Source organism: Cyprinus carpio, chromosome B6 (genome assembly GCF_018340385.1).
Source record: "Cyprinus carpio isolate SPL01 chromosome B6, ASM1834038v1, whole genome shotgun sequence".
Classification (NCBI taxonomy): Eukaryota; Metazoa; Chordata; class Actinopteri; order Cypriniformes; family Cyprinidae; genus Cyprinus; species Cyprinus carpio.
Genome location: NC_056602.1, coordinates 21,990,910 through 22,010,887, shown reverse-complemented (window position 1 = coordinate 22,010,887; position 19,978 = coordinate 21,990,910). Strand labels below are relative to the sequence as shown.

Sequence of the window (19,978 nt, the reverse complement as noted above, 5' to 3'; positions counted from 1 at the left end):
CAGTTCTGTTTATTAACCGCTAGAGCGCCAAAATTTACATAGTGTTGCTGTAAATGTCATTGCTGTAATGTCATCAGTTACCCAGCAGATGGAGATCTTGCATGTTAGTCTAGGAAAGTGTATCTAAATCTTTTGGTATTAATTTGTCTAACGTTAACCAAACTATAGCAGAATAAATTATTACATAAAAATAAAAATAACACAACTGTTTAAAAAAAAAAAAAAGCTTGTATTTGTATACTAAATACTCTGATTTGTAATTTTCACTTCTTATACACTTTTTTTACATGTCAGACAAACACACTTCATTCTAAAAGGGAAAGCTAAAAAAAAAAGCAAAACATGTGGGCTTCAAGGCCCTTTTTGAGATAAGACTTCAATGCATTTATAAAGAGCAAACAAGTCTTGTCCTGTCAATTCATTTGAAATACATATATTTGAATTTACTCTCCATATGAACTTTATCATGTAGGCCTAACTGTATGATAACTAAAAACTGTTGCTTTGAAAAACATTTCAGCACTTAACCATCACATGATGCTCATCACAAAGCCGTAACCATGTCTTGAACATTAGAGGGACCAATTTATATATAAACATTAAAACTGGCCCTTTATGCTGGAATTTGCGTTCTATTTCTGTGAACAGTAAACCTCTCCAACTTAAACTTGGGTCGCTGTGATTTTGCCAAGTAAGACATGTTCCTGGATCAACAACTTTTGTTGATCATAGATCAACATTACCGTCCAAAAATATAGACCTAACCCAATCCCTACCCCTAAACCTAACCCTACCCTAAAATCAGAGGGAAATGATAGGTGAATAACAAGGGTGTAGAAGCATCTAACCCTGATGTGTACTGTCTTGAAAACGTATCCCTCGATTCTGATTAGTTGATTGGAATGTTGTTCCAGGATCAACAAGGATGTTGATCCAGAAACATGTTGTACTTGGTGAAATCACGTTTACCTTAAACATGATTGGCCATTTCAGTCATTTTGGCACTGACAAGTGCTGTTGAACGCTGAGGCAGACAAGCTTAAAATGTAACTTTTAAAGTTACGAAAATATATTTTTGTCATCTTTTTGTCACTTTGTAAATTCTGGGAGGGGGACAATGTGGCCATTTCTAATTATTTTCTTATTGTTGGGGTGATTTTTACCCCTCACTGTCTATGTTGGTTACGGCACTGGTGCATCACAATGCCAATCAAATGATAATGGGTTAACAGTAGGACAAGATCAGGAGGACAAATACAAGGCTGAAATGCTGGACAATCAGACAATGTCTCTGTGAGGTAATGAGTTCGGTGTATGAACAGTTCGTAAAGTCAATAGGTCTGTGAAGGTTTCAAAAGTAACAGTGTTTAGCTTCTCTTTTGGACGTTTAGGATCTGGCAAGTCTTCAGCAGGAGTACACAAGGCTCTTACTCTCTGATATGAAAAATGATATTAAAAAAATAATGCATAGTGTTAATTATTTTGAAAATATATTAGAAAAACCAGAAAGGGCATTAACACTATGTTTTTAAAAAATAAATGCATACATAAAGTAGAAAACTAATATATATATATATATATATATTAATATATATATATATATATATATATATATATATACATTAAAAAAAATTGTCCACAAAAGTAATGTGAAAATATGTGATATAAATTTTAATAAAATTGTTTATGGGCATACCTGTCGCATAGACCCTGGAGTGGTGCCAACCAAATAAATCATCCACAGTGGAACTAGTAGGGTGGAGGAAAGGGTGAAGAAGCCACCAATAGCATAACCCCACCAGGGGTACTCATACACATTGTTGAACTTCAGAGGGGTGTATTTAACCAAGGAGAAGATAAACGTTCCCTAAAAAGACAGGAAAAAGAATGATGAGCAATGGGGAGCCGTCAGTTAGTAAGGTTTGCTTTGTCGCACTGAGTCAGTGCACAAAGTTTCAGAATAGGAGAAGGTCTTTCTTGTGTTTTGAAGTGCTGTCAGTGTAAAGACAGACACAAATGACAGGTGTCAGACACAGACTCACAGGTGGCAGACAAACCTCTTCCTACCTCTGTGTACTGGTCTGTGGATAGTTTGTAGTTACAGTATGAAAATAAAGAATGAAACATTTGTTTTAAAAAGCCACAGAAATAGATTTCAAGGGATTTAAATGATACTCACTGTGCATATAGCAGGTGTTAGATATTTCCAGCAACACTTCATGAAAGGCCAGGGCCGATATCCAATCATATCCTCAATGCTATCATATAGGCGATCTGCACCTGAAATTAAACTCAAAAGTTCTTAAAACTGGAAAGTACGTTGTAAATCATTTTATCACATTACTTTGTGTTCAACACGTTTTTAATGTGCTAGGAAATGTGCACTGTTGTTCTCCAAATATTTCAACAGAGGTCAGGTTACAGTTGCAAATAAAAACATTTAGCATTTATGTACATTTCTCTGCACTTTACTTTTTTTTTACAGACTCAAATAAATGATTTACCATATATCCATCCAACACAGATGGACTGAAGGATAGCAAACGTAAGAAGAGTCATGCCACTACAGGCGTAATAGTCAAAAAGCTGGAAGACATACAGGCCACCCTGAGAGTGAAACAGAAAAACAAAAAAATTGCAGACAGAAATTACAGTTACTGCAGATTTGGGTTTTTTTCAATCAACCATCTTTGTGTTGTCATTTGTGACTCTTACCTCTGTTACCATTAGCAGACCAACAAGGAAGCTGGCAGCACTTATGAAGAGGAGAAGAAATTTTCGCCGATGTCCAACTTGGAAGAAGGAGGGATACATATCCGAGATAGCTGTTACCAGGGCTTCATGATACACAAACTGATACAATGATAGAAAAAGCTTTAGCGTATCCATACTATGATATAATGAATGAAATATAGAAAAATCGATATTGCTCAATATTGCTTTCTGTATTTACCTCACTATCCAATCCCAGGAATATGATCATGATAAAGAAGAAGATTGCCCATAACTGAGGCAGGGGCATCAAAGCTACAGCACGGGGGTAAGCAATGAAAGCCAAACCAGGACCTGCCACAAACAAAAGTTATTAAACGGATCCCTCCACACCCCCTTTTTTTGATAAAACCTAATCACTGCATGTAATGTGAATGGCAGTATAAAAAAGTATATAAGTGTATAATTTTCAGCAGTACAACTGTGTAACCAAAGATATTGCAGTTACTATACCCAGAGCTCTTACATAACATGATTTTCATGTTTCTGTATGCTTATTTTTTGATATAATAAACTTCCATTGCTTTAAGAGACCTGAAGCCTTAAATATGATTTTTACCTGACTCTGCAACCATTGAAATATCCATTCCCTGTTCATATGCCATGAAGCCCAGGACCGAAAATATAGCAAAACCAGCCACAAAGCTAGTTAAGCTGTTGAGCAGACATAAGTATACACAGTCTCTGAAAGATAAATGGTAAAATACAACTTTTTTTGTGCAATTTGCAATGAATATACAACTGGTGTAGAGAGTGTGGTATTAGATGAACTACCTATAGCAGTTGTTCTCATATTTGTTGTAGCTTCCCAAAGCAGTCAGTACTCCTGTACAAACTCCATAAGAGTAAAATATCTGACTACCTGCATCCATCCACACCTAAAACATCAAATATAGTTTTTATTATTTAAAAATCCAATGATTAAAAATCTGACATCACAAAATGCCAATTTTTTGGGCGAATAAAGGGCGAAAGAGAGCAGCTCAGTGCCTGTGGGTCTTTGAGACGTGTTGGATCAGGGTAGAGGTAGAATATGATGCCATTTTTCGCTCCAGGAAGAGTAAGTCCACGGACCAGCAGCACTACCAACATTAAATAGGGGAAAGTAGCAGTGAAGTAGACCACCTGAAAATAAAAGGAAGAACATTCAGCATGTTCCTGTGGCTCAAGTGCTACAGAGTGGTGATGGCAACACCAACATCATGGGATTAATTTCATTGTTTTAATTCCCAAATTTAAAAACAAAAAAATCTGGAAAAAATATCTGTCTATTCAATGAATGTAGCATTAGGGAGCTGAAAGCTTATCCACATTAAGATATATATATACTCACACACACACATTTTATTGATTATATTTTGCAAGTGAATGTAAACTTGACATAATGTTATGTAAAATTGATAGTCAAAATTTTTTTTTACATCAATTCCTGTAAGAGAATGATTTAAAATGTGCATACATGTTAAAGTTACTTAAAATTTTTATTTATTTATTTATTTATTTATTTATTTTTGAAAAGGATATTAGCAGATGACATGAAGTACAACACGCAGCAAGCAAAACTGTAAACATTCCACTTCCAGCTCACATCTTACCATTCACTTTGTGATACATATTGTTAAAAAGTTCTCACCTTGCCTGTGGACTTCACTCCCTTCCACACACAGAAGTAGCAGATGATCCAGGCCAGCAGGAGGCAGAGTGCCAAGTCCCATCTAACATTACCAATCTGTTCTATTCCCTCAGACAAGCCCAAAATTCTTCTCCTGTAGGCAATAAATATGGAATCACATTCAGTTTTGCAACCTTTATTGAGAATCATTTTAATTAGCTGGATGATTTTTGTTATCCTGTGTTGCCTTAATTGCGTAATTCTAATAAACATGTATCCAGTTTATTGGGGTGCTATTTTCAACAACTTACTCCCAAAACTCAATAACAGGAGACGTGCTTTTCTCTGGAGAATATTCAGTGATGTTGCTTTTGCTGAGCTCTTTGCAGTTCTCTAAATTAAAAGGGCGATGGTTATTCAAATGACATATCCCAGTATTATGATCATTCACAATGTTATATGTCGTGAGATACCCGTGTTCCAGTAGTTGTTGCAGCTCGCCCATGGCAGCTCTGAACTGAAGGATGAAAAGAGGTAAAGGAAAGCCCAAGCAAGAATTATGATGTAATAGACTCCTGTATAGAGGACAACAACTTGGCTACCATAACCGAGACCTGTGAATATAAATAAAAAGAAAAGAAAAAGTAGCAAAGTACTAAAGTAAAAAGCTGTGAAAAGTCACTGTATAAGAGCTCAGGGCTCTCAAGTTATATAAAAAGTTTGGAGTGAGATTTCATCTGTTTGGGGAGGAGCCACTCAAATATATTTGCAGCAGCAATTCCCTCCAATTTTTGCTAGCAATTTAATTTGACCTATTGTTCATAATTAACCAACACAAATAGAAATGACAACAATTGGTAAATCTATTAAGACAAATTCATCCAAATAAAATAAATAGTTTTATATATTTAAAAAATACAAATGTATCAAAAATAAAAATATGAGCAATTAACGGGACAAGTTATCCCTTACTTCTTGGCGTGAGAAATACAAGGTGTGGCTTGTGGGCATGTGAGCGTGTGAGCGTGAGAACTGGTTGAAATGCATGTGTCTCATGGTGAATGCGAGAGACTTAAGAGCCCTGTGAGATCATTGTTCACCTTCAAACAGTGGACAGATCTTCCTCCAGCACGTAATTCCACCCTGACTGGTGAACTGACCGAGTGAGGTCTCCAGAAAGAAAAGTGGAATCCCACAGGTGAAGAGAAACAGCACATATGGCACAAAAAATGCCCCTATATGACAGAATGATTTATTAACATGTACTGTAGCAAACTTATACATATCAAAATACAATATGCAATATACAAAAAACAATATATGCATCAAAACTCCAGCAATACACACCAAAACACTGTGAAATTTTTATTTAGTCAGTATTAGCTCAGCCCATAAAGAAAATAAAAGGGTCTAAAAAGAAGAAATTATTCAAAGCAGTGGATTCACAAATTACTATTTGAATTCAAAGTAATTTATATGACAAAATGACAATGTGTTAAACAAAAATACCATATTATACCATATCAACCAATTCTAAAGCATGTATATGTAAGTATAATATGATAATCAGTCATAATAAAAAATAATTTAATTTTTATTTAATTTTGTAATGTAAGCATGACAACAATGCATATACATAAACTACTGTTCAAAGGTTTGGGGTCACTATGATTTTATCATAAAATCCAGTTAAATAAGTAATATTGTAAAAATATTAAAATAATAATTATATATATATTTAAAATGTAATCTATTCTGAGTTATTTTTCCAGTCTTCAAGGTCAATAATAATATTTTAATATGCTGATTTGGTGCTTAAGAAACATTTATTATTATATTATCTCTGTTTAAAAAAACTGCTGCCTAATATTTTTGTGGAAACCGTGGGATTGTATATATATATACATATATGTGTGTGTGTGTGTGTGTGTGTGTGTGTGTGTGTGTGTGTGTAGTTTAATATCAGTTAAACCTCTTTGTGGAAGGTGTAAATGATTGTCTTCTGGACCATTGCCAAGTCAGCAGCCTCCCACATTATTGTGGATTCAAAGAAAAAGAGATACCCGGAATTTATACTGTAGGGATGGTCATTTAACGACAATCAAACAGAAAAAATCTAATATTTTGAGATACTGCATTTTTGACTTTTATGAGCTGTAAGTTCTAATCATCAAAATTAAAACAAAAAACTTTTGAAATGTTTTATTTTACAAATAATGAATCTAGAATATATGAAAGTTTCACTTTTTGTCTGTTACTAAAAAACTAAATAACTTTTTCACAATATTTTAATATTTTGAGATGCACCTATATATATCATGTCATGTTAGTGATTCTTTTTCTTAAAACAGCACAGTTGTTTATGTATTTCATACCACTGAGGTTCTTGTAAATCTCCACACAAATGTGAGCTCACAGTTATATAACTTCATCCAAAGCCTCATTGGGCTGTTTTTTCCCTAGAGAAACAGCACCAGACCAGTGTTTATGTGGATATTTTATGCCAAAAACACAGAATGTCTGGCACTGATCTTAAGCCTTAGACACTGAGACTCATATGCCAAAATGTTTAAATTATAACAAACCACCACAGAAAAGACCCTCTAATAATATCTAAAAAAGCAGTATATTTTATATTCTGTGTATCTGAGACTTTGGAACATATTTAAGATTAAATATTTTATTTTAAGAACATATTATAACTCAGGAACTTAAACACCATAAAACAAGATTAAATATAAATTTGCACTCACCCCCTCCATTCTTGTAGCACAAGTAAGGAAACCTCCACACATTTCCCAGGCCAATGATGTGCCCTGCCACCGCCAAGAGAAACTCCAGCTTATTAGACCACTGCTCTCTTGCCTGAGGTTTAGGTCTGGCCTGCAGGGCACCATTCATGAGGTTTAACTTCCCACCTGGCCCTGAGCTATGCTCCATGATGCTAATAATGGGTTGATAAACATATATTATATACCCAAATATCTGTCATGTAACATATTTAAGGCATAATGAAGAATGGGGCCCATATGTGTTTGGGGTAGATGTGGGCCCCATGAGCTCATCTGTAGCAAATGATAACATCAATAGACTCTGCAAACAGCTGCGCATGACTGCATATGTTTTTTTCACATGCCTTTACCTCACAACAAACTAATGACAGAGCAGTTGTTGTCTATTAGAATATGTCCACATTTGGATCCTTTATTATACATAAATGAAATGTTTTGTCTACATGTTTCCTCTTTAATATTCATAGCAGCCTAAAAATTGCATATACTACCTTACATGATACTGAAGTATAAAAGAAAATTGCACTTTTGAACTTTTACTGCAGTTAATGAATTTAAGTCTGTAATTAAATTTAAATTAGTATGTTTTATCAAGGTTTTTTCTTTAATACATCATTCAAAAATACTGTGCTTCTACACCTGTCACCACAATCAGATATTAAAAACCTGAAACGTTACATGTCATTCATATTTTTTAAAAACAACAACTTACATTTATATATTAAAGAGCAAATCAAACTGATGCATATATGCTTAAAAAGGAATTGAGGTAAACTGATTACCTGTTGTGGGCATGGTTTTACTTGTTTTAATGTACAAATGAAACCATGCATTTTTTTTTTTTTTTTTTTTTTTTTTTTTTTTTTTTTTTTTTGGGAAAAGTAGCCCTACAGTACATATGCTGTTTTACTACAATAAAGTGTTATGTAATAATGTGACAAAAGAGTAATCAAAATATACCTTTAATTTGTGAAGAATCCGTCTTGTATGTCTCTTTTATGTAGTGCCTGTATCTAGGTTAGCAGTTCAAAATAATGTCCTCAAAGAGAATGCCTGAGGAGTGGCCAAACCGGCTTCAAGAGCTCCTGAACAAGAACTGTTGGTCCTGAGCTGTTGGTCTAAAACCAGGTTTAGGATTCTCTGCTTTTGAAAAGTTCTAATCAAAACTATGCCATGATCAGAAAGTGTTTGTGTTTTGTGCGTCCCCTGTTTTATACCATGTTTTTTTCAGAGATAAAACAGAAATGTCTTATCAGTGGAGCAACTGACAACCAATGGGTTTCTTTCTCTCACCCTACTCTCTCTCTGGCTATTTCTAGATCTTTCTCCATCTTTGAGCCTGTCTGACAATTTTGCAATAGGTCCAGCACAGTTCTCTCTAAAGTTGAATTACTAGTAACTAGACACCATGCCATTTGCATTGTCAAATGCATTCAGAAAAGAAAGAATGCTGAAATCCCTTAATCAAACGTCCTGTTTGTGCTTCATTAAGCAATGTGTAAGTGCTGCACAGCCCATATGACATTCTCTCATCATAATCCTCCAGGTACTACTCATTAAAGTGAGTGCTTGTAGATCTCAGCTAAATGAAACACATTAGGCCTACATAAAAACAACTGCTGGAATAATGATTGCAATCAATTCCATTTTGGACTATATTTAAGGAGAATTTTTTTTAGGAGAAATAGAATTGTCGTTGGTAAACATCTGACATTATTTCAGGATCACGTAGTGCTTTCAAACCATCGCAGCCGTACTCGGTTTGTGAAAACGCCATTTACAAAATCAACAGTGTCCTCTTGTGGTCGACTATGAGAATTGCGTTTTCCTATCGAAATTCGTCAGTAAATTTGATTGACTTCTTTACCAAATTAGATTGAATATAATAAGCATTTTTTTCGTACTACCATTACCAGTGCAGAACTAGGTTTACTAACTAGACACGAGTCGTCGACCCCTGTCGAAACAGGTTCCTTGCCTGCAGTAAATGAAAAATGGAAAACCCGGAATGGAACTCCAGCTGACTGATTACAGAACGTTGGAGGGAAAATCAATCTTTCCGTTCCATTCAAACACTCTACTCCAGACCGGATGAAGGTCTGCGTTGCTTAGTGACCAAAAGTTTGATGGGTTACTTCTTTTGCAACTATTTTCTTTTGCAGAGGAAAATAATATACAAAAATATATATATAGAACACATCGTGCTTGTATGATATTGCGTAATTATTGCATGATCTGCATTAATGATAACAGATTATAAATCAAGGTTGTTTACTCGTGTTGAGTAAGTGGTAACATAACCCTTTTGATTTGATGTAAGTAACAGATAATTTTGCAATAAAAATGACAAGATGAACGTATTTAGAAACATGCAGTCATTTATTGCTATACAAGCTGTTGAGCTATAAGCCCCGCCTAAAGATAGACACACTCACACACGACCAAATACAAACACACATACACACACACACATGTGATTCTAAGCTCTCGGTTCTGTATGGTCTCGTTTTCCTTTACGAGAGGAGGAGAGTGTGAGAGGGGTGGGCTTCAGCGACTGTATTATAACGACCGAATCACACTGAATTAAGCGTAACTTCATGGCCAAGGTAAATGCGGTAGACTTCCTGAACTTTTGACCAGTCGTCTCCATCAGGTAACAGCTCTATAGCTTTTGTTATCGGTCTAAAGCGTTGAGGTTAACTGCGTAGTTGAACTGTTTTCTATCTGGCTTTTGTTTTTGGAAGTAACTTATTTCACTTGGCACCCGGAGTCTCTGCAGCGTGGGTTGAAGAAGAGAACAAGTGATCGGCTGCTGAATGTAGGCCAAAGGGCATGAACAAAAGCGCAATAACTGAGTGAGTTTCCTCTTTCTCTGTATGCAGATCATCGGGGACAATGTCTCTGCTCCATGACAATAAATAGATCGTGCGTCAAGGTTGCTTCAACTGCTGCTTGTGGTTATAATTAAGCAAGTACAGGCAGGTTATTTAATAAACGAATACGTATGACTTTTTTTAACCTGCCTCATCCTAGATAACATGCCACCTGTCACAATAAAATGAAAATATTTAATCACATGAATGTTATTCATGTTGGTTTTTTTTTTTTTTAAGAAACAGTTTTATAATTTTCTAAAAATTCTTAAATATTTGAGTTTTTTTATTTGAATTATCAAAATATATAATTTTGATATTTTTTATATTTTAAAGTCATGCACAAGTCATTTTTTAATGTTGTTCCATTTGACCTAAAACATGCATTTTCTTTAAAAGGTAAATAATAATAATAATAATAATAATAATAATAATAAATAAACAAATGAGTAGTCCTGAGTGTCTGAAGGGGTCCTTGTTTGTCTCATTACAGAAAAATGGATTGTGTTACTGACTTTGATTTGGCGATGTTTTTATTATTAATTTTTTGTTCTATTAGTAATATTTTAAAACAAAATTGTTTCACTGTTTATTTTCTTAAAGAAATAATAAACTGTGCCAAATACCAATAACTTATTTTTTACAACGTTCAGACAGTTACACCACCTAAAAATATCAATCTTTTTTTTTCTCATTTGTTTATTCAAATTTCACCTTTAATGTATTTTTGTTTAGAGCAGTACCTTACATTGCAATGATATTGAACATGTATGCCAAATGTGTTTATTACAGACTGTCAATATTTTTCTTGTCTTTTTGCAGCCAGGAACATTTTTAACATTTTATCCACATGACCGTTTGGTAGTATAAAGAAAGCAATACTTTATCATAAATTTAATTAAGATCTCCAATGTGACGCTATAGTAGCTTAACAGATGATTACTTAAAAAGTTAGTTAATAATGAGAAATGTCTTTTTTAATATATCTTATCCACGGGCCCCCTGGAGTATCTTCACGGACTCCCAGGTGTCAATGGGATCATTAATAAAATGTAGCGGTCTGTTAAAATTTTTTCACATATTATAAGGGTCACAACACAAGAAATAAGGGCAAGAGAAGGGAATGTGACTAAGCACCCTGCAGTGCCTCCTGTTTTGGGGACACAAGATTATTTCAGCTGTGAGGTGTTGTGCAAACAGCATGTACCCATTGACCTCTGCATTTAATTTTAAAAAGCCTTGTAGATTTTTTTTTTTTTTTTAAATCTTCCAACAAATTCTAATTGAGAACAAAAATGCTTTTAGATTGAATATGTATGTACTCTGCATTCTGTCTTATTAAGAGTTTTTGTTTATAGACACTCAAGGCTAAATGTCTCTGAGTGTCTGGGCCAACATTTTGTTTCTATTAACTAAGAATTGTATGGTCTCAAAAAGTAACTGAAGACGCTATATAGACGCATACAAACAGTGACAAGTGCATTTAAATATAGGTATGAATTACAGTTTTGAGTTTATAAGAAAATTTGAGTGTGTATTCTTCCAAAGATTATGCCCAACTTGAATGGAAATTCTTCATTTATTGTTTTGACAATAGAATCTGGTGTTTTAATAAATGTCTTTTGTCAGATCCATTGTGGCAAGTATGTTCTTATCTAGCGATATCACACAAAAGCTGAATGCAAAAAAATAAACATCAGCCACAAAAATGTGGTTGATGTCTGTCACTGCTTTGGAAAAGTGGAAACTTGTTCTAACTTTGACCATCATTATTTGAAAAATGTAAGAGCTGGAACAAGCAGATGGCACTGAACAAAGACTCATTGCTGTTTTTGACCTTTACATGTTTCAATTACCGCTCTGTTCTAAACGTTGTTTGTGCTTCTCTGCCATCAATGTTTTGACAGATGTTTGCTTTTTATTGCAGTGACATGGAAATGCAGGATGATCCAGATTTGCAGTTTAAACTGGCTTATCCAGATTCAGAAAGAATCGACACAGGCATTAAAACCCGAGCGAGAGGCCAGTGGTCCAGTAAAGTGGAATTTATCTTAGCTGTTGCTGGCCAGATCATTGGTTTGGGAAATGTGTGGAGATTTCCATATCTGTGTTACAAGAACGGAGGAGGTTTGTAGTACTATGGTTTTACTGTATTACTGTGAGCTCTATTAAAAACCCAGTAGAACCAGTTCCGATATTTGTTTATTTATTTATTTATTTATTTATTTGTGTCTTATACTAGCGTGCTGAACATAAACTGTCTAAGAACGGCAACATTTTTCTATTTTTAGGAGTGTTTTTCATTCCATATGTGGTCTTTCTGTTTGCCTGCGGCATTCCTCTTTTTCTTATGGAGACTGCTTTGGGTCAGTACACCAGCCAAGGGTCTGTTACCTGTTGGAGGAAGATCTGCCCACTATTTGAAGGTGAGTTTTCATTGATCACTTTTAATGTCATTGTTAATGTACAATAGAGTAAATGTTGTTGTATGTCAACCACAGTGCTGTAAAATTAGATGTGTGTAGTAAACATGTTGTGTAGATTAGTGGTTTAATAGACACCCAGCACACATCAACAGTGAACAATAGTGGTCTGAAATGTGAGAGGCTTCCTGTTTGGGTGCATACTGTAAATATTAAGGTACTTTTTTACTAAACACAGTTCTGTAAAGTTTATCGTGTGAGTATGTTTAAATAACTTGTGAACATATTCCTTTTCTAATGGATCAGCATCCTCTATTTATGCATTCAAAATTTGTTTTGCTTTTGGTTTCTTGAAGTATCATCTCTCCATGTTTACAGAAAATGGCAGGATGAAAACCACACACACATTATGAAACTTCTTGTTGAATTTCTCAGTTTTAAGTAGTTATCTAAAGCCATTACTTTTACTTTTTGTAAAATGTGCAGTTATTTCTAATTATATAATGTAGTAATAAATTAATACTTGTAATAAACCTGTATGAAGTTGTGTAAGGTTTATGAAAAAAAACAATTTTAATTTAAAGCACCCACTTAGTGAGAAATTTGGATTTTACTTTTACAAAATACAATAATAATCCACAAAAAAATAGATTACTTATGCAAAGTTAAGCTACAAAAAAAGAACAAAAAACTGTTCATTCGAATGAGGTTAAAAAGCTTTTTGCTCTCAGCCTCCACGCCTGCCTTTCATTTCCCAATCTTATTCCCAAATACCAAAATAAGTCACCCATAAATAATTCATTTGTTTAATAAGTTTGTGATTTGTAATTCCAAGCCATGCAATGGTCATAAATTAAATAAGTGTTTCATTTTCAAAGATTTTGTTAATTCATAATTCTTCAAAAATAATTCATAAAAACTATTGTTTAACAAATATTTTTTTAACTTGACCTGATATAATAGTATGTAATATGGATCTCTCCAACACATTTAAGCTAAACATCAAACAAGCTGGTTTAAAAGGCTGATCAGTTATTGTCAGCAAAATAAACATCCAAAAAGGGGTTAATTGTTTTGGCTTGCTTTTCTTTAGGTCTGGGTTATGGGAGTCAGGTGGTTGTCTTCTATTCCAGTACCTACTACATCATCATTTTGGCCTGGGCTTTCTTCTATCTCTTCTCCTCTTTTAGTGGTGAACTGCCATGGGCTAGCTGTAGGAACTGGTGGAATACAGGTATGTTAACTTAGTTACCTTTTTGTTTTCAATAGATCATGCTTTTTATAAACAATTCCCTTCATCTTTACAGAAAACTGTGTTGAGTTTGACCGAATAGGAGGGACGAGAAACCTGAGCTTTATGGAGAATGCATCATCACCTGTTAAAGAATTTTGGGAGTAAGTTTATAAAATACCCAAACAGTTAGTTAGTTAGTTAGTTAGTATATTTAAAATGAGTAATGATTAAATTAATAAGAGCTTAAAGATCATAGTGCAGTCTTAAAGGTTCCATAGTGAATATAAAACTTTCTAGTTATGCTCTGCTTTAATTATTAACTGTGGTAAACAATATGTGCTTCTTTAGGGGGCCATATTAAAATCACATTTATAATAATTTAAAGTACAAGTAGTGCAAGTATAATCAATTTAAAGGGATAGTTCACCCAGAAATGAAAATTACCCATCATTTACTCACTGTCAAGACATCCTGGGTTTATATGACTTTTGTCTTTCAGACGATTACAATCGAAGTTATATTAAAAAATGTCTTGGGTATTCCAAACTTTTAATGATGGTAGTGAATGGTGTCTGAGATTTAAAAAAAATAAAAAATAAAATAAAGTGCATCTATCCATCATAAAAAGTGCTCCACACGGCTCTGGGGGGTTAATAAAGGCCTTCTGAAGTGATTACGATTTATAAAGTTTTAAATATGGATATTTTTCTTACACAAAAACATTGATTCGCTTCAGAAGGCCTTTATTAAACCCTCAAGCAATGTGGAGTACTTTTTATAATGGATTTATGCACTTGATTTTGCTTCGAAATCTCAATCACCATTCACTGCCATTATAAAGCGTGCAAAAGCCAGGACAATTCTTAATATAACTTCAGTTGAATTGGTCTGAAAGAAGAAAGTCATTTACTCCTAGGGTGGCTTAAGGGTGAGTAATTTTCATTTTTGGGTCTACTACCCCTTTAAATACCAAATGTGTAATAATACTAAATGCAAGCATAACTTTCAAGTGTAAAGTCATATACTCCTAGGGTGGCTTAAGGGTTGCAAGCATAACTTTCAAATGTATTTTGTAGGAGGCGAGTATTGAATATAACTGGAAGTGTGAATGAGCTGGGCAGTTTGAGATGGGAGCTGGCTCTGTGTCTCCTGCTGGCCTGGATCATTTGCTACTTCTGTGTGTGGAAGGGAGTGAAGTCCACAGGCAAGGTGAGAACTAACTGAAAAGGCACTTTTCAGAAGACCTTTGTTTGTGTGTGTGTGTGTGTGTGTGTGTGTGTGTGTGTGTGTGTGTGTGTGTGTGTGTGTGTGTGTGTGTGTGTGTGTGTGTGTGTGTGAGTTGTTACCTGGCTGCTTGTTACCTCAGTTCTCACGTAGGCTGTATGTATTATTTACATAGTCCAGTTGATACTGTTTACATAGATTTAAATCAGGTCACTGGATTTCAAAATGGGTGTGCCCTTGTCTTTATTTTTCAGGTTGTGTATTTCACTGCTACATTTCCATATGCTATGCTGCTGGTGCTTCTGATTCGAGGTCTTACGTTGCCTGGAGCCATTGATGGCATTACCTTCTACCTCTACCCAAATCCAGCACGCCTTACAGACCCACAGGTAGGCAAATCTCAAGTCTCATATGAGTGCTGATGGCAGTAGATGATTAAGCATTTTTCCACTTAAAGACATTTGCAATTAAAGAAATGAATAGTACTTTGGTCAGTACTTTTGTTTACAATGATGTACACTCATATGACCATCAGACCAGTCAAATCAATGGCCTAGAAAAACTAGTTCCCCTTTCATGATGGCCACAATATTGAGATCACACGACCAGTCTGATGTTACTCATTTAACTTGCTTATTTCGCAGGTTTATTACTGGAGATCTTTAGTTGAAGAATAAATTAATAACAGATTTACTGGTGAAAAGTGTATTTCTTTTAGCTTTGTGATGATGCATCCACATCTGTCAGTGCCACTATAACGGTACAAGACTACAGTTTTATCAGCCAGTGACACAAAAATACTTGGTGCTTATAGTAAACACAAGTTAGTAAAAAATTATTTATACAACTGCTCAAGCTTTTGAAATAACTAATCACTAAATAACGAATCATCAGTGAAACCAAATCATTCAGAAACATGACTTGGATGTTTCTGAGTGTAACCAGACCAGATCCTTCATGTGTAATGTATTGCTAAATACCTAATGGATTGGTCAGTAGTTGTGAACTTGCCTTCTCATGTCTTTAGGTATGGATGGATGCTGGAACACAAATATTTTACTCGTATGCTCTCTGCATTGGGTGCCTTACAGCTTTGGGAAGCTACAATAAATACAACAACAACTGCTACAAGTAAGCAAACCCATTGACACGAGAAACCACATTCAATTCAGTTTACATTTAAATCCATATATGCACGTTTTGAAACATTTGTGGAGGCAATAGATGTACTTATCTGTATATATGCAGGTTAGTATATTATGCAGTCCGACATCACATTCGCTGTGATAGGTTTTGACAGCATGCTTTGTCTTTCTGCTTGTAGAGATTGTGTTTACCTGTGCCTGCTGAACAGCGGGACCAGTTTTGTAGCTGGCTTTGCCATCTTTTCAGTTTTGGGCTTCATGGCGTTCGAACAGGGGGTTGATATCTCAATGGTAGCAGAGTCAGGTAACTTAAAGAACAGTGTCTTCTTTATGTCATGTCCTTTATGTCATTTTCTACACATTCAGTTCACTTGTTTTGCCAGGTCCTGGTTTGGCCTTCATTGCATATCCACGAGCTGTAGCTATGATGCCCCTGTCTCAACTGTGGTCCATATGTTTCTTCCTCATGATTATTCTGCTGGGGCTTGACAGTGAGGTGAGAGCACATCACTCTCAAGTGCATGATGTGTTTCAATGTGTGAAAATTTCAGTTAGGTTTTTATTAACTACTGCCCAGATGAAGCTATTATGTTCATATACTGTATCCTGTTAAAAAATACCCAGTGTTCATGACTTTTGTGCATGCAGTATACTTACAGTAAATGTGTTATGCAACTTTTTCAGGGCAGTACTAAATTAAAAACAGAATTGTCATTACACCTCATTTTCTTTTTCAGTTTGTGGGATTAGAGTCTCTCATGACAGCCATAACAGACATGCACTCCAACTTCTTCCTCCAAGGACATCGTCGTAAACTCTTCCTCCTCCTCATTTGTGTGGCCTGCTTCCTCATTGGCCTCCTGATGGTAACCGAGGTGATTATGTTCATAATTTGGTCATTTCTGTGGCATTATTTTCTTTTTAATCGTTTGCTCGTTTTATCTGAGAAATCTGAGATTTGAACTCTGATCAATGTGATCTTTTTTGCATTGATTCAATAGGGTGGCCTGTATATATTCCAATTATTTGATTACTATTCCTGCAGTGGAATGACCCTCCTCCTATTTGCCCTTGCACAGTCAATATGTATTGGCTGGTTTTATGGTGAGTTATAATACTGAATCAGCACTTAAGAACACAGAAGATGTATAATAATGCCTTGCACAACTCTCCAATATTTGATCATCATTTGTTAAATTGCTGAAGTTTTTTGTGTGGAAATACTGTGTCAAAGATAGCATAACTTTTCTAATATGCTTAACTACAACTCTGCCAGAGAAATTAGTGCATTAAGTGTCTTCAAGGACACTGGTGGTGCTAATGTCACCTTTGTGTAAAACCTGCAGCTTTTGTGTTGTTAGCCACGATTTTCTATAAAAGCCACCACCATACTTCAGCATCCATACTGTTTATAGTAAAGTTGGGTCATGTGTCATAAACAATAAGAACTGAGCATAAAACTGGTAAACAGTCTTTTAATATGCGCAGGTAACTTACTTGGTCACTTCATCCATATTGTTTTTTGTATGATCTCCTTAAAGACCTCTGATTCCACTGTCTCTGGTTTTTCAGGTGCTGATCGACTGTATGAAAATATTGTAGACATGATCGGTTATCGTCCTTTGACACTAATGAAATACTGTTGGAAATACATCACTCCTATTGTGTGTATAGTAAGTGCATGATTTACTCTCATTTACTGGTCACGTCAGGCAAAAAATGCAGTGATATTTAATTTTATTTATGAGCATCAGAGGTCTTTGTTATGCATTCAGCATTAATTCAATACACATATTTGCTTCTTTAGGGCACATTTGTCTTCTCTTTGGTCAAATTCACTCCTCTAAAGTTTAACAACACATTTGAATACCCATGGTGGGGTTATGCTGTTGGCTGGTGGTTTACCCTCTCCTCGACATTGATGGTTCCCATATGGATGATCTATGTCATCCTTATCACTCCTGGTACACTGAAACAGGTAATTCCATGTATGATTTAACAGAAAACAACACTAAGCCATGTTCAGAGAACTGAACCTGCATCTATATGCTTTCACATTTTTTAGAGACTGCGTGTCCTTTGCACTCCAGCAAGCGATCTACCTTTGACATCGGAAAGACGAAAAGAAACCCTGTGACCCCAACAGACAGTACAACATGTCCCATGACTGATAGGGTGGGGGGGGGCATCCTTGGGCTGTATTTTGGACAACTTTTGATATCATTAATGCCTTTGAAGATACACATTCTCGTGAGATCTCAAGAAAGCACAAACACAAACTGTACGTGACTGTTTTAGAAGTTATTGAATTTTTCTATCTTACATTCTCAATTGCAAGCAACTAAATGTGGATTTAAACTGGAAATGAAAAATATAAGCTCAGCTTCCATGTTCGGCTGTATCTGAGGAAAACCCAGTTTGACGTCATTCTTAAGTATGATAGCATCAACAACTTACTGTATCATAAACATTCACAAGATATCAGTTCTTCTGAAGAAGATAGCAGAAAAAACAAAACAGTTTATTATCATGAGGGAGTGGATCAGCCCCATTTTGGATGGACCAATGATTATTACAGTTGGTGTATGATTAGAAAACTAACTAACTTTCAATTAGAGAGATGAACATTTGGTTAATTTCTATCAAAATTTGGAATGTAACAGTATTTTAGAATAGTAACTTTATTTTTACATTTTTATGGGTCAATCATGCAACACTTGGTTGTTTTGTGCCTGTAGTCAAGTGCTGGTGTTTTAAGAAAGTGTTACAGAAAGTAAATTATGTTGGGGGTTATTATATTAAAAATAATACCACATTTGTAATAGATTCAAGAGAAAAGATCCATCAAGACTTAAATCTGCTTAGATGTACAGTCTGTATTCTACAAACTATATTTTTAGTAAAATGCATAATTTAAGGGAATATCTGTAGGTCATTTAAGCTTATGTACATTTTTATAACTGATGCTCTAGAAAGGCCAGTGGTTAATGTTCTAATAAATGCTCTGTTCAAATCAAGTCACATGATTGCTGGTTGAAATATGTTGGTGACAGCAGCTTGTTTTTGCTTTTAAAGATTGTTCTGAAGCATCCTAGCAAATATTAAACAACTAGGTGAAAGGTAAAAGCAGGTTGAGTTTTGAATTCTTGGAATAAAGTAGTTAGAGAATAAAGTTAGACATGGTTGCTGTCAGACATTACAGACTGCCAGTTGTATACTGTACTGCTGTTTTACTGAGGTGTCTTACTGTGATTTATTAATGTAAATAATTAAGTGTAGTTGACATAATGACAGTCAATGAAAATCCTACATTTGAACTGCCACTTCATTTGCATGACCACAGGAGATTAAAGTTATATGCAGATTAATGGGAAAAAACTAAATCTGAGTATATATCATGATAGTGGTGGATGGTAGAGTTTAACTTTGAAACTTTTTATCATTTACAAAAATGAAAAGCCAGTGATGATGCTCTTCTTTAGTCTACAACTGGGTTAAAGGTTTAAGGCCTCCATTTGCAAACAGACACTCTGGCCAAAAAGGCCACCCAAACACTGTTTGGGCTGAGGATGAAAGAGCAGAATGTTTGCACTGCTAAACATTGTGTTCCGGGGAATAGAGGGGAATGGGTTTCTTGGGAAATGGATTTGTAAAGTGGGCCAATTACAATGTAGTTTCATTTGTGAATTATGCCTGTACACATTTTGATGTTCTTGCACACAGTTTGATTTCTAAATCAGAATAGTATATGAGTCATGAAATGCCAAAGTGAATAAATAAACAGAACATTTATACTATTTGTTAAAGTGGTTATTTTGAAATAAGTATTTACTTAAATCATACAAAATGTTTTGCAATTTTATAGTATTTGCATAAAGTGGCAATTCTTTGACATTTAACTAT

General features: G+C 34.9%; 2 protein-coding genes across 2 annotated transcripts; one reads left to right on the top strand and one right to left on the bottom strand.

Moving 5' to 3' along the window:
* Positions 1 to 848: 848 nt before the first annotated feature.
* On the bottom strand, positions 849 to 8,688 carry slc6a22.2 (solute carrier family 6 member 22, tandem duplicate 2). The gene is made up of 15 exons (XM_042726285.1): positions 8,137 to 8,688; positions 7,138 to 7,328; positions 5,485 to 5,619; positions 4,858 to 4,998; positions 4,696 to 4,777; positions 4,406 to 4,538; positions 3,763 to 3,897; positions 3,547 to 3,650; positions 3,332 to 3,456; positions 2,954 to 3,066; positions 2,716 to 2,853; positions 2,505 to 2,607; positions 2,180 to 2,280; positions 1,697 to 1,867; positions 849 to 1,434 (listed from the first exon to the last, which is right to left on the bottom strand). The coding sequence occupies exons 2-15, from the start codon at positions 7,322 to 7,324 to the stop codon at positions 1,279 to 1,281; spliced, it is 1,824 nt and encodes a 607-aa protein (XP_042582219.1). The 5' UTR covers positions 7,325 to 7,328; positions 8,137 to 8,688; the 3' UTR covers positions 849 to 1,278.
* Positions 8,689 to 9,603: 915 nt separating this feature from the next.
* On the top strand, positions 9,604 to 19,872 carry slc6a22.1 (solute carrier family 6 member 22, tandem duplicate 1). The gene is made up of 16 exons (XM_042726287.1): positions 9,604 to 9,829; positions 9,921 to 10,031; positions 11,977 to 12,176; positions 12,341 to 12,475; positions 13,566 to 13,706; positions 13,780 to 13,867; positions 14,783 to 14,915; positions 15,185 to 15,319; positions 15,958 to 16,061; positions 16,255 to 16,379; positions 16,459 to 16,571; positions 16,813 to 16,950; positions 17,077 to 17,179; positions 17,648 to 17,748; positions 17,883 to 18,053; positions 18,141 to 19,872. Exons 2-16 carry the CDS (start codon positions 10,009 to 10,011, stop codon positions 18,210 to 18,212), a joined length of 1,782 nt encoding a protein of 593 aa, XP_042582221.1. The 5' UTR covers positions 9,604 to 9,829; positions 9,921 to 10,008; the 3' UTR covers positions 18,213 to 19,872.
* The last annotated feature ends 106 nt before the right edge of the window (positions 19,873 to 19,978 follow it).